Below are 15,518 nucleotides of genomic sequence, written 5' to 3'. Positions count from 1 at the left end.
CCTGAATATATTATCTGGTTATTGTTAGTTTCCGTTGGTTTTATTTATGAATCGAAATAAGTGAAGTAAAATCTGGAAGGTGACCCGAATTGTTATGAAAATCTCAACCATTAAAAACTATTTACATTTAAAACGTGTTGATTAGGTCACAGTCTTACAAGAGGGGAAATAATTATATGCCACATGATTGGACGATGGGTTTTATATTGGCTTTTGAGAATTCTAAGCCTACTTATGGATGTTTATTATGATTGGCACGTTATTGCTTCAGTTTTTAATTAGATGCAAGGACTATGATTTTATTTCATAACTTTTTTCTCCATTTTGTTTTTTTTTTTTTTTTTTTTTTTTTTTAATAAATAAAAAACAATTATAAAATAAAAATATAATATTGAGCAACAAACGAAGCCTTTCTTTTTTTTAAGGCGCAATAAGTTAAGGACATACAGATCACACCTTTTGACTTTCGTATGATATGTTGTCTTCAAATTATTTTGTCATGTTTGATCACCGTCTCCTTCTATTAAGCACGAAGAAATTAAACAGTTTGTTTGTGTTCTAGTAATACTAATTTGTGTTGATATATTGAATTCTGAACTCTGCTTTTTTTTTTTTTTTTTTTTTTTGGACTTGTTGAATAATGAATTTTTCATGGGCTTGAAGTAATTTGCCCCCACTAATGATTTGTCTCGGTTCACATAGGAAATGCCCTAGAAGAGTAGAATGAGGTAAGAAAGAGAATAATTTCAACGAAGTCTTGGCACAAACCAAGCTTTGTATGCCTTCCATTAAGAAATTGGCACATCAACCAAGAGCAAGAAAAACAAATGTTGGCAAAACACTAGATTCAACCCTTATATCCCTAATCTACCGTAAAACTCTATCTCTCACTACTCTTATAGAAAACTCCCATAGCCACCCTTCGCCAACGCCGCCCTCTGATGAACGCTCCCCAGGCCGGACGCCACCACCCAAGCCAATGGGTTTCTCTCAAGTTCTCTTTTTCTCTTAAGTTCTCTAATCTCTTCCTATGCAATCTCTTGATTGGCCCTTCCTGTCCCTCTCTCTCTCTCTCTCTCTCGGAGCACCGAGAAAAACCCAAGACTGCCATCACCTAGGCTTAACGTCTAGGCTAGACATCTCGAGTTCCTACTATAGAGTTCTAAAAGAGAGACAAATAATTAGAAGGTCACAAAACTCTAATTTCACCCATTTTGGACACTGTTCGAACGTTCTGGAATATGATCGAATGTTCATACTCAAGGTCAAAGGTTCGATTAGAATGCAGAAAACATTTGATCAGAATGTCATAATGCATGTAAAGCTCTTGTATTCAAACCATCACGCAACAAATCTCACCCTAGGCTCGTAATAGGTTCATAAAAACATAATAAGGCGTAACAACATGCATGTCTACGAAAACAAGAGGTGTTTTAAAATATTCTGAAAACCTTTTTGCTTTTTAAGGAGAATCATAGCACAAGCTTATCATGGTACTTTAAAAACCTTGCAAGAAGCATGAAAATCATACTAACAACATGAAAATTAGCTTAGTACAGAGGGTTTTACCTTAATGAGGGCAAAGCAACCTCAAAATCTCATTATCTCTTCTCTAAAATCTCTCTCTTTTTCTTATAGGTTTAGGGTTAGTGGGATGTGGAAGTAAGGAATGGAGGTTCAAGGGTGGAAGCGGGGTGTTGCATGTTGGACAAGGTGGAGAATGGGTTAAAATTGCTTTTCAGACTGACACTGAATGTTTGGTACTATGCTTGAACATTTAGTATACTATTACCCAACAATTTTAGGGTTGCAGGTCGAACATTCATGCTAGAGGTTAAGGTCGAATATTTGATGGTCCCTCATCAAATGTTCGGCCATAAGCTAAAAGTTGAATTTTTGGTTGTTTCTCAAATAAAATTGAATTTTTAAAACAATTGCAAGTAACGTGTTCATTTATGAAAGTGATTAATGTGACAGTTGTTTTTCAAATAATTGTATTTATTTTTTGTTTTTAAAATTTTGGGGCATCACAGTAGTATTCTAATGTTTTGTTAACATTTGATATTTTTGTTTCGGGCTGATGTGTTAACCTCTCATTAGAAGGCACAAAAGACTTTGTTTGTGCTAAGACCACATAGAAGTCGAACTAACAAAAACTATAACATATAGGCAAACTGCAGGCTCCAAAACAAACCGGTGGACTTACCCATTGGTTGCCATTACAACCAAGTTTCACACTTCAAAAGCACATAGGCACGACCTTAGACATCATAAACATTTAACGCAAACCATTCATAAAAATAAAAATTAAAAAAAAAAAAAAAAAACCCATTGATGTAAAATCGACTTTGTGTAAACCAAGCATCTGCTAAAGCTTTACTATCCCCTTAGATTTCAATGCAAATAATAGAAATCAACAAGTCTCTCAATGTTCTTCTTATCCATATTCATGAATAAAGAAATGAAGGAAATGGTATAAACTTGTAATATGAAGCAAGGCAAAAATACTTTGGGTTCACTCCCTCCATTGACTGCAACGACCACCTACTTGACCTCTAATTTCATATTGAGATATGCTATTTTTCCTTTTTTTTTAATCTATTTTTCATTATTTTATTTTTAAATTATCTATTGAATTTGTAAAATTATGATTTAACAGTTGATTTTTTTTTTTTTTTAAATGAAAATGGATGGAAGAGCATTCTTCCATTTTATCCTAAAAAAGTCAATTTCATTTTCTTACATTATTAAATAATATTTTTCACTTTTTTAAAAAAATATTTAATATTTATTTTATTTTATATCACATCAATAATTTTTTTTTTCATTTACACCCATGTCTCCCATATTTGACTGGATCAATTTTTTCTTCATAAATGAAAGAGTTGAATTCAATAACCTTCTTATTAATGCATATTTATAGTCAATCTGCTACCTGACATCCTCACTTAGGCTCCGTTTGAAAATTGCGTTCAATACTATTTACTTTTTTTTAATACTATTTATCTTATTTTTTAACTTTTTTTTTTTATATTCTTTTACTATTTACATCATATAAATTATTTTTTATTATTATTTAAATAAAAAAATCACCACCAAATAAATTTTTTTTACATCAAACATTCTTACCTTTTCACTTTTTTTTTTTTTTTTTTTTTTTTTTTTTTTTTTTACATCAATCAATTTTTACTACAATATCAAACCAAAACTAACCAAAAACTTTTATCAAACACACCCTTAAAGATTTGTTTTGAGTGCACGGCCAATTTACATCACTCCATGATTAAGTAACCTTCTAGATGAAAGTGAGTGAAGGAAGAGCCATGATCGTGGACACTTTAATCATACATTTAGATTAAAAAAATGTTTTTTTTTTCTTCAAAAAAGCCCTAGCCACGAAGATCCACTGCCAAGCTGGGGAGACCTGTGATCGTGGTTCTATGCCCATGGGTCCGGATGAGACTCACACGACTCGAGTCAAACTTGATCATTAAGTTTTATTTTCAACACGTGTTGAGCTCAAACTTATTACCAAGTTAAATAATTGGGGAAAGTCCACTTAACCCCCTCAAACTACCACTCAATTGACAATGTCCCTCCCAAACTTTCAATTGTGACAATGTCCCCCCCAAACTACCAAAAATTGTCAATGTTCCCCCCAATGACAAAATTACCCTTAGTAAAATTTTTTTTTTAAAAAAAAAAAAAACTAAAACTTCTAGAAAAAACCTAAAACTAACAAAAAAGAAAAGAAAAAAAAAATCCAAACGATGGCCAATTTTTTTTTTTTTTTTTTTTTTTTAAAAAAAATCAATTTTATAAGAAAAAAATTAAAAAAATTTCTATTTTTTTTTTGTTATAAAAATTGAAAATTTTAATTTTTTTTAATTTTTTTTTAATTTTTGTTTTATAATTTTATTTAAATAAAAATTTACGTTTAAAAAAATAAAATTTTCGTTTAATAAAATGAAATTTTTTGTTTTTTAAAACTAAATAAAAAAATTAGTTTTTTTTTTTAAGAATAAAAATTTCCGTTTAAAAAAAAAATAAAAAATTTTGTTTAAAAAAAATTGTTTTTTTTTTAAATATTATCTTTCAATTAAAATTTTTTGTTTTTTAAAAAATCAATTTTTTTTTTTGACTTTATAGGGGTATTTTTGTCTTATTGAGAAATCTATAGGGGCATTTTTGTCCTATGGCTAGTCTTGGGGGGGACATTGTCAATGTTTTGGTACTTTGGGGGGGACATTGTCACAATTGAAAGTTTAGGGGGGACATTGTCAATTGAGTGGTAGTTTGAGGGGGGTATGTGGACTTTACCCTAAATAATTTGTTTAAATCTAACTCGTTTCTTTTTTTTTTTAACAAATTTGAACTTATTGTTTATAGCCTTAAATTTAAATAAATTTCTAAGAGCATTTTTAGCAGACTTTTTTTAAGGAACTCTGTCCCTAAGTTTAAGAAATATGTTCAAAAAATTACAAAAAACGTCCTACAACAGACTCCTTAAATAAATTCTAAACATTAGGATTGTTACAGTGAAACCCAATGTTTTGAGTTTCACTATTGTAATCCTTATGATTATTAAAAAAAATAATAATAATAATTCTCTCCTCTCTCCTTTCTTCTCTCATGAGTTATATTTCACAATTCTCTATTATCTCTTCTCTCACATATATAATATAATTAAAACTAACAAATATTTTAATGATATAGGAAATGATTAAGAGAAAGTATTGAGGTGTATTTTGATATAGAAAAGCAAAAAATAGTTTAAATACTTAAATATAAAGAAAATAACGAAGAAACTGTTAAGAATGCTCTAATAGAGAGGACTAAAAGTGAAAGAATTAAGTAGTTTGAAAATAAAATATAACTTTTTTAAAATTTGAAGAAGACACATTTAATAATAATAATAATAATAATTTAAGGGGTGAGAATAATAATATTTTTTGTTCTCAATAGAGACGACTCATTTGTGGACCGGCAGGCACAGGGTCCATTGTGGGGATCCCATAATTGGAAAACAGTAAGACATTACCCAAGCATGAGCTATACTATACATGTCTTTTGTGCTTTTCCTTTTGGTATGTATGAATAAATAAATCTTCAATGGAATCATTTATCTTATAAATTGACTACTTTGTCCCTACATGCTTACCATTAACACATGGGAAGATTATTATTATACTTAGCATCATAAACATGTACATACAATTCTACTCATGCCATGGGATCCATTTTTATATTTACCAACCTTTTTTTTTTTTTTTTCCTCAAAAGTTGACTCTTAAGTGACTTGTCATCATGTTATGAGACGGTAACATATTTGTCAAAATAATATATCTCATCAAACGGTAACACATCATTTAATTACTGATTTTTTATTACAAACCCTGACAGATTATCTATTTAACTCTCTACCGAAGACAAAAAGAGGCTGATAATAACTAAATAGTTATTATCGGCCACTTAGATTATTTGTTTAAAGTGATGTGTTATTATCATCGTCATAGTTGTATAACAGTCGTATAAAAAATTATTATTATTATATATATATATATATATATATATATATTTTATTTTTTTTTGCATTTTATTTTGTATAAGAAAAATGAAGTTAAAATATAATATAATTGGAGGTAATCAAAGGAAGTATTGATTGCGTGGGAGACTGATGGAGAGCGGTCCGTCAACAACAGAGTTAAAGACACGCACACCCACAAAGGAAAGACCGAAAGAGTTGTGGGAGAAGCATCTTTGTCAGCAGTGATTGGCTGTCACGAATCACGATATTGGGGGATCCCATTTGATTGCTCTTTCTCACGCCCATACACCTGGCATCTATGTCCACCTATCAACAAAAAGCACCCCAAAAAGACTATATATACAAAGAAACCGAGATTTTTTTATTTTATTTTATATATATATATATATATATATATATATAAGGAAACCGAGATTTTTCTTAAAAATTTGGTTGCAAATTGATATGTTTATGATCCATCACTTTATATTTTTTATTTACTAAAATAATAAAGATCACATGGGATCGTGAGACATCCATTTGAAATCAAATTTACAGAAAAATCTTAAAAAACTTAACATTTTTCTTTTTAACGAGGGCGGATCCAAAAACGCATAAAATTTTGTAACGTCATTGTAATAACATAAATGAAAAACTTTAGAAAACCCATAAGAATTTTCACGCGTTTTGAAATTATTCTTTCGAAGTTTAAAGACTATCAATTAATGATATCGGACTTTTAATTCATTTTAATTACCTCTCACCAGTTAGGATTTTCCATCAAAACTTGTTAAAACGAAATGAAAGTTAATGAGAATTTTATGAAATTTCCCCTAATATAAAAATAGAATAAAAGTGTGATGTTTCACATTTCTTTCTATTAAAGACTCATCTTCCTGGTTCCTACACCGAACCTTCCACCCACATTGACACAAGATCGTGAAAGCTTTGGTTGTGGTCCAATGGGGGTAGTAGTGGGTAGGAAATAGGAATCAGAATCACTTGCCATTCACCAAAGTCAGAAACTCACAATGCCCAACCAACCATACAACAATAAGAAATGATGATTCACCCTAATCCACGTTTTTTTATCTCCCAAATATATATATATATATATATATATATATATACAAGAAAAGGGGAAGAAGAGATTCGAACTAGTGACCTCTATTTCATGAGGATAAGACATGATTCATAGCCGATTAAATTACCCCTTAAATATGTTATTGTATATTAACTAGCTAGTCGATATACTAACATATTAAATAGTTACATGATAATATAGCATAGCTAGTATTTAGAGCATCTCTAGTAGGAGTGATTATTTTAACTATATATATATATATATTTTTTTTTTCTATTTTAATTACTACATTTTCAATATAAACTCTAATAGATTATTTATTCCACTATCTATTTTAATTATTATTTTCAACAAATTGAATAAAGATTTGCTGAGCTTGCTGAGCACTGTAGCTCAACAAATCATTTGTTATATTAATAAGAAAAAAAAAAAAAACCATTCTTGTTCTCTTTTTTCCTTGGGAACATTCTTGCCATAGCTAATGTATGTACATTGCAGGCACTGGAGGAAAAAAAAAAAATTCTACAATAATAAACCACTTCCAAATATGATTGCCAAGTTCCAGAGTGTTTCTTTATTAAGGTAGTAGCAGAGTATACTTTCTCTCATCCAAAAGTATAATGTATGATCATGAAGTAACTTTATGCTCTCTTACACTGAAAATTCAAGTTTGGGATTGTTTTCTGCATCACATTACTTGCATTCCATGTATGGCATTGTTTTCTCCACATCTTTAGTTCTAACCATGTCGTGGATGCATGGAACCCGAATGGTCAACCGCGTACGTTGTAATCCAGAACAGAACAAACTGTCTGAGGATTTGATCGGCAAGTAGCTCCTGCAAATCATCTCATCACTTTGCTTCAAGAAGAATTGAAGAGTAGGGAGCAACATTATAGGTGCTTCTAATGCCTGGGACACCATCTGGGACAAAGTCATCAGGAGACTCAAGACTAGTGTCCACCTGCAATAAATCAACCACGAATCTAAGTCAACCAAACCCATCTATTTGAGGAGTCCAAGAATTTTCATAGAAGAATGTAAGAAAATCTTGTGATTGTTGTAGCTCATTTTCCTAAACCCTTGTACAGATATAGATTTGTGTCATGTGTGGATTGGCCTTTTATACAAGTATGTCTTCATTAAGTCCAAACTGACGCGATTCTATAAAGCAGATAAAAACCTATTCCAACATGTTTCATGAGCCCACGCTACACAAGTAAAACGAAAAGAAAATGTTAAAGTGGATAGAGGAACGAGGATGAGGGATTATGTCGGTGAACAAAGTTCAAGAAGTACTACTACTGTGCACTCGAGCAGCGTTACGGTCTAGATGTGCTGAAGATCAGTTGGTTCACAGATGGAGTCAAAGAAATGGATGGAACAATGTGAAGATCTAAACTTGTGAGCACAATGTGCCATCATGCAATATTGTTTTAAAGAACAATACCATTAGTGTGCTGAATTTAAAGAACAAACAGGTGAATCTAGCAAGTGGACATGACATGCATTATAATTAGAGAAAGGAAAATTAGGTGATTTGAGGGCAAAATTAATTCCAAAATATGCAGTTAATAATCCATGGAAGCAGTAAACACTTTGGCACATGTATCAAAAAGGGGAGAGAACTAACCACACGAAACCAACTCCTCTTTCCTCGTGGTCGGGTTATTGGAACTCTGACAAAATAGTCGTGAGCATTGAATGCCAAATAGATGTCTGCTCCATTATTGTCATGAAGCCTGCAACATTAAATGTATTAATAAGAGTTCCATACCTAGTAATCATTTTCTGATTTCAAATTATGGAACCTCAGGTCTATGCTTCTAAAGTTAACTACATTTTGTTTGTATTATGATCTTGTATTTATCTCTCCCATTTTATGTCCATAACCGAACATGTTATTTTTTGCTGGTGATGCAACATAATATGCATGTTTTCAACTCTACTATCTTGGAATCATGAATAGTACGCCCAATCTAGAGGTAATATATTAAAAAGTAAAAGTTTTGTTAAAAGAATAAAAGAAGAGAAAAAAGAAGGCTGTAACTAGAGCACAGGGGAGTATACCATAAGTCCCCCACGAAATATAAAATGGAGAAAACTACAACCTAAAATTCAACGAACCCAAGAAATCTTATAAAGGAGAAAAAAATACTGCCCAAAGCAGACATCCTGTCAAAGAGTGATTTTGGGAACATATGCTTAAGCTTATTTCAGGACATCTCAACACCATCAAAAGTTCTACTATTTCTTTCTTGCCAAATGCAACAAACAATGTAGAGGGCATGCATTTGATACCCATACAACTGCTATGCCTTCTAAGCCTCCCTTTCCAAAACTCTAGAGAAACTCAAGCCCTCTTTTAACCCCAAAGAGCAATATAATAATAGCAACCACAAATCTATCAGAACTGAAAGTGAAACGAAACTGAAAAACTGTTTCCACTTTCTCACACACAACACAACACCTATCCACATTGAATCTTCTTTCTCCTAACAGATTCTCCACTGTCAAAATCTTTCGTAACACAGTTGCCCCACCAAAAAATGGAGAAGGGAAGATAAAAATCAACTTTGGAAGTGCCTTCATGTGTCAAATGCCTCCATAGAAACAGAACCTATTAAGGACTCATAATGAAATGAAAATCAAACATGCAGTGTTCTTTTAACTTCCAACACATTCTTACCTCCTTTCTCCAAATCTCTAGTAAATAAAGTTTATATGAAAGAGAACCACAGATTCTAGTTCCCAATCATGCACCACTTTCACAAATATGGATCCAATTGTATTGCCTTTGCTACATATTTAATAGGACAAGATTGTCAGGCAGAAAGGAAAATACAACTCTTAGCACCTCTAAATAAACCATACCTAGCCTCAAGGTATCCTCCAGGTTCTAATTGAAATGCATCTAATATGATATTTAATTTATTGTAATACCAGCATTCACTTGCTTATCGTAGAGGCTGTCAAATGTCAGGTAGAGGGTTCAAGCATTCTATAGTCCATATGTAAAATAGGATTCTTGCAACTGTCGCAAGGATCCTATGAAAACAAAAGCAATCAAGGATATAGTGTCACATGAACAAAAAGAAAATAAAAGATAGTAAATGCCATGAACCTCTGGCTGCATCAAAAGGAGTCCAAACAATCAATCAAAACTGTTTCAAATATCCATATTCTACTCGCAAGCTAAATGTATAACTTCTTACGTAAATGCAAGAAATTTGCTCTTGTAATTGTCCCAGTTGTCTTCATGCCAAGTCACATTATCCTGCAAAAAAGAAGTGCTTCATAAGTCCCATAAGAATTAAGAAGTGAGTACTTAAAGATTCATGTAAAATATTAACTTGATTCATTTAAGTAAGAATTGAAAAAGAGATTACTTTGTTGAGAAAATTTTCCTGACGAAATAGGTGATGTGTTCGCCGAAATTTGATGGCCTCTGAGAAGAATCTGAAATGATTATTCCTCCGTGCATCCAACTGTCTTCCCCCAAATAATTGAAATAATTAGTCATTATCTGAATTGTATCAGAAAGAACAAATGTAAAATAGAGAATCACCTGTTCCCACTGGAAATGGTTAATAATAGTATCATGTCCATAACTGTTGTTATTTCCATAGCGAGTATGCCCATATTCATCCCCCATTAGCATCATTGGAGTTCCCTGTTTATATGCACAGACAAAATTACATCGTTGCTGCAAGTTCACTGGTAGCATGAAACGAATAATTGAAATCTTGCAACTGACAGTTGACAGGGATAAATTCCAAAAAAAATGATAATTGAGTGAGAAAAACTGGTTGAGGAGGTTTTGATAAACTATACACTGCCTAACAATCGTCATAAAAAAGAGTTATTAAACATCTGAATTGGGAAAACCATTTATCCAGGCTAAACAAGTTTTGAAACTTATTTTCAACAAGTTAAATACAGAATAAGATAGTACAAGTAGATGATACATGACATTTCTTTTAAGTTCATTTACCTGAGAGATCATTAATGCCAAATGGAAGTTTTTCATTTGACGAGAGCGTAATGATTTGATACTGGTATCATCAACTTCGCCTGTCAAATTAATAAAAGGTCAAAAACAAGACATCTAGAAATGAAGAAAAGAACAGAAGGAAAAAAAATAAAAATAAGAAGAAACCTAAAAGTTAACGCTACATCATCAGATAGGTTCGCAAAATTCAGGGTCCAAAATTGTCCCTGCTAGCCAACTCACTAAATCCACCCCCCCCCCCCCCCCCCCCCTAGTTGAAGTGACCTTGGTTCTCTTTGTTGCAGACTGCATGATTGAGACACTAGAATTAGGGCCCAGAACTGTCCCTACCCACCAGCTCATTACTCTCTCTCTCTCCCTCTCCCCATTATCCCCCCTAAAAAAATATCCCCACAGAAAATCAGATTTTGGGATGCTATCAGTAGTAACTGTTACTCTAATTAAACATCTAATACGTGTGTGAAGAAAGCATGAAACTGTAAAAAATTTAGGATGCTAGCCATTGATATCAAATGGTTGCACTATCAAAAAAAAAAGAAAAACCCATAGAAATATGAACAGGTCAAGAAAACAACAATGCATCTCCAGTAAGCAACATATGTAACATTATTGCAGTACAAAATGATTCAAGGACAAATGAAAAAGAGTAACGTCAATCAGTAGTGTTGATACAGTTTTTAGAGATTTTATTGAATGCTGACATTTAAAGCTTATACATACTTGTGTAGTGGTGTGATACACAGAATAGAAAATACATGGACTTTTCATCATATCACAACTATTATATCAAGCATCACCTTCAAAACCACAATTCCAGCTCAAATTATCATTGCTTCCATCATTTCCACCTTCTCCATTAGCATCATTGTGCTACAAAACCAAAACTTTTAAGAGAAATAGCCCATGCTATAAGATTCAATAGAGAATAAACTGATGGATTTAAAATTTGAACATACCTTGAAGTTGTATGAAACAAGATCATAAAGTGTGAAGCCATCATGTGCAATAACAAAATTGACACTATGATAAGGCTTGCGCTTATTCATCTGTAGAATCGAGTAAAAAATATGAGGACGACAGTCATATCTTGATTTAAGTGCAGTTACTAACATATTTTTCTTAAAAAACTGTTAGAAACCATTTATCCCAAAAACTTGAGCCACTCAAAAGTGGGCCAACAATGTACATCAAGCTCACAAACACACTAACACCAACAAGAACAATAAACTGACATATATTTCAGCAAACTTGCTGTTCCCTGGTAGTTGGGGATGAAAGCTAATTACGTACCACTAAGATAACAGTTTTCCAAATAAATTTTACAGCTAGCACCAAGCATTAAGAAGGACATCCATACTCAACACAAGCTACCAAAATAAAGGTGCCATATCACAATAAGGATGTATTCCCTCCATCTAGTGTTGATCAAGATAGTTTGGTGAAAAAAATTATACCATTTGGGAAAATAAGGGTAAGCTGGTTTTTTTGAGTTCATATATGAGTAATGCTAGAAAGAGGACAAGAGTCCTCCTTGAATCATCCCAAATGTTAGATCAAAATTCAATAATAATCATCTCAAATTCAATATTGAATTTAAAAGCCACATCATATTTGGGAGGACTCAAGGAGGACTCTAGTACTCCTTCTAGCATTAGTCTATCATATATATATAACAGCTGAATCCTTCAAGAGAATTGGCTAAAATTGCGACAAGTGTATATTTTGAGCAAATATGCTTAAGTTAAACATGCATTAGGGTTTAATATGTGTTTGATATGTTTAGCTTACATATATACCATTTATTTCTCTAAGGCTTGCACCAAAACAATCCACCTCTCTCTCTCTCTCTCTCTCTCTCTCTCTCTCCCCAACAGTAACAAAAACGGAACCTATTGGCCTAAGAATACAACCCCAAGGTAGTTCTTCTTAACCTTCTCTCTCTCTCGTTCTTTTTTTTTTTTTGGCAAACCAAGTGGGAGAGGAGAGTCGAAGAATTTGGTTTCCAACCCATTTGATTCTCATAATTTTTGCATGCAACGATTAACGCTATTTCCTTGATAATGTAGGGAAATTGAGCTCTAAGCGACTGGCAGACAAGGATTGATTATTCTATATTTCTATTTGTGTCCAATTAATGTTTGAAAATTTTGTTTGTGCAATCATTCTTCAGCTTAGTGTGTGTTTTTCTTTGACTTTTGTGTTTTGTATAACAATACTCATACTCTGCTTTTTGTTGCAATTTAACCAAAAAAAAAAAACTTGTATTTAGATATCTATATATAGATATGAAAATTATGTTTTGTGCTACTTTGATAATAATAACGCAACCATCAATAAAAAATTAAAAAAAAAAAAAATTGTGATTGGGGTATTAACTGCATTTAAGAATAGCACAACCCTCTGCAAAAAAATTGTTATTGGGTATTAATTGTATTTGTAGGTACATATTTGTTTTTTCAATTTAAATTTTGTGTGCTTTTTCTTTGATAAAAATTGCAACTTCAGAAGTAAGATACTAAATTTATTGAATTTTTAGTGGGGCTAATGGAAGATTATATTGGGTTTTTATTTGACTTTTGTGTTTTGTATTGTTACTCTGGATTAGCAATACTCATACTATGTGCCATATGTTGTAGTTTAACGAGAAAGATAAATTTTTGTATGAAGCTATCAATATATAGATATAAACTAATGTTTTGTATTACTTTGATAAGAATAGCACAACCCTCTGCAAAAAATTGCGATTTGAGTAATATATATTCAATTCATACTCAATGTGTTTTTACTTTGAGAAAATTGCAAAACTTCATAATTAAGTTAATAATTTTTTTGGATTTTTAATGAGCTAATGAAAGATTATAGTGAGTTTTTGTTCGACTTTTGTGTTTTGTATTGTTAATTTGGAATAGCAATACTCATACTCCATGCCATTTGTTGCAGTGCAATGAAAAAGATAAATTTTTTGTATTCAACTATCAATATATAAGTATGAAACTAATGTTTTGTGCTACTTTGAAAAGAATAACACAACCCTCTGCAAAAAATTATGATTTGGGTATTAATATATATATAAGAGTATGAAACTAATGTTTTGTGCTACTTTGAAAAGAATAACACAACCCTCTGCAAAAATATATATTTTCAATTTGTACTAGTGTGTATTTTTTTTCTTTGATAAAAATTGGAACTTTAGAATTCAGATAATAAATTATTTGGATTTTTTGTGGGCTAATGGAAGAGAATAGTGTGTTTTTGTTTGACTTTTATGTTTGTATTGTTAATCTCGATTAGCAATACTCACACACTGTGTTTTTGTTGTAGCTTAACGAAAAAGATAAAATTTTGTATTTAGCTATCAATATATAGATATAAACTGCTATTTTGCGCTGCTTTGATAAGATAGCACAACCCTCTGCAAAAATACTTGCATAGAGGTTGCAACACACAAATCTTACATCTTGACATAATGCCTCGCAACATTATTTTGGATGAGAACGTTTGCCCAAAATTTTTTTATTTTAGCCTCGCCAAAATATGCTCTAGAAAAGAGAGTAATGTATCAATGTTGGGTGCAAGAGGGAATAGTTTATATAGCTCCGGAAGTATTTTGTTGCAGTTTTGGAGGGGTCTCTCACTACAAGGATGTTTATAACTACAGAATGATGGTGTTGAAATGGTTGGGAAAAGAAGGAATATAGATCTCGATATTGATAATTTGTTTTGTTCTGTTTTTTCATTCTTTTCCTTTTTGTATTGATTCCTCACAAACCAAAGGAAGTATTGATGTACAAAACAACAGTTACATTTTTTTTGATGAATTGGAATTGGTGATTTGTTCTGTGTGGTTTTTGCAGTGTTATATAGTTTTGCACAAAACAATTATTTTGAAATGTGAATGCCACTTTTAGATTCATAAACAATAGGAAAGTTTCTCTCTTTAGTCAATATGTTGTAATAATTCTGAATTTTATTTCATTTTTGTTGCTGAGAATATGTGGAAAATAGTAGAGCTAGAAATTCTTTATCTTGGATTTTTTTTGGGAAAAAAGATAGAAAGAAATCCTTTTCATTATTATTACTCTTATTTTTTTATTATTCTTTTTCAAGAAGATTCCTTGAAAAGATTTTTAAAATTAAATTATACTGAAAAAAAAAAAAGAAAAACCCAGCGCTATAGGGATAGTATTGAAATCCAATTTGCCTGAGAATACCAAAACTGGAGGTAAAGCTTTCAATATCAGTAATGAGCTGATAACCCTATGTCCAATTTTATTGGCAATCCATCTGACCTTGATCAGGTTAAGACACTTGGTTTTAGAATATTTAGGCCAAACCACTGACTTGTGAGTACCAATAAATAGTTTCGTACTTGGCAATAAAGATCAATAATTTAAATTTATAATAATAAAAAATGGAATATAACATATAAATAGCAAAAGAACCATAATGTTACTGCATAAAAAATGATGCTTACTTTGTAAAGGTCAGCAGACCCAGAAACCCGAGTTGCAAAACTTCCCTTCATACCAGAGTCACCCTATGTTATGTACAAGCGAGACAAAAATTAGAAAGCAGGAATAATGGCATGTGATTAATGATATAACTATTCTTTCTCTCCATTGAACACTGTCATATGTGACTTAGGCTAAAAAGCTACAAAGAAATGACTAATCCTGTGAAGAGAAAATGAATGTCAAAGTCTCACATTAAACATATATTCCTACTGGAAGTTACAAAGTTAACCCATTTCTGGACTAGTTAATGCTGTCGCTTCAAACATCTAATAGAAATCAGTTTAAATTGAAAATATTTTAAGAAACTCAACCCAATTATTGAATTTACCAGAGAAACTAGAAGATCCCTTTCAATCAAAATTGTTTATTCATTTTTCAGAA

General features: G+C 31.6%; 1 protein-coding gene across 1 annotated transcript in view; it reads right to left on the bottom strand.

Annotated features, from left to right (window-relative positions):
* Positions 1-7,159: 7,159 nt before the first annotated feature.
* Positions 7,160-15,518, bottom strand: part of ISA3 (isoamylase 3) — a 32,693-nt gene continuing 24,334 nt past the window's right edge. The window contains exons 16-24 of the mRNA XM_059597932.2: positions 15,098-15,160; positions 11,580-11,669; positions 11,421-11,493; positions 10,606-10,685; positions 10,180-10,284; positions 10,001-10,099; positions 9,827-9,888; positions 8,245-8,353; positions 7,160-7,575 (exon numbers count right to left, since the gene is read on the bottom strand). Coding sequence (XP_059453915.2) covers positions 7,465-7,575; positions 8,245-8,353; positions 9,827-9,888; positions 10,001-10,099; positions 10,180-10,284; positions 10,606-10,685; positions 11,421-11,493; positions 11,580-11,669; positions 15,098-15,160 — 792 coding nt within the window. The 3' untranslated portion in view covers positions 7,160-7,464. The remainder of the gene's footprint in view (positions 7,576-8,244; positions 8,354-9,826; positions 9,889-10,000; positions 10,100-10,179; positions 10,285-10,605; positions 10,686-11,420; positions 11,494-11,579; positions 11,670-15,097; positions 15,161-15,518) is intronic.

Source organism: Corylus avellana, chromosome 7 (assembly GCF_965113065.1).
Source record: "Corylus avellana chromosome 7, dhCorAvel1.hap1.2, whole genome shotgun sequence".
NCBI classification, from domain to species: Eukaryota; Viridiplantae; Streptophyta; class Magnoliopsida; order Fagales; family Betulaceae; genus Corylus; species Corylus avellana.
The sequence above is the reverse complement of the archived record's forward strand: the minus strand, read 5'-3'. Positions and strand labels throughout refer to the sequence as shown.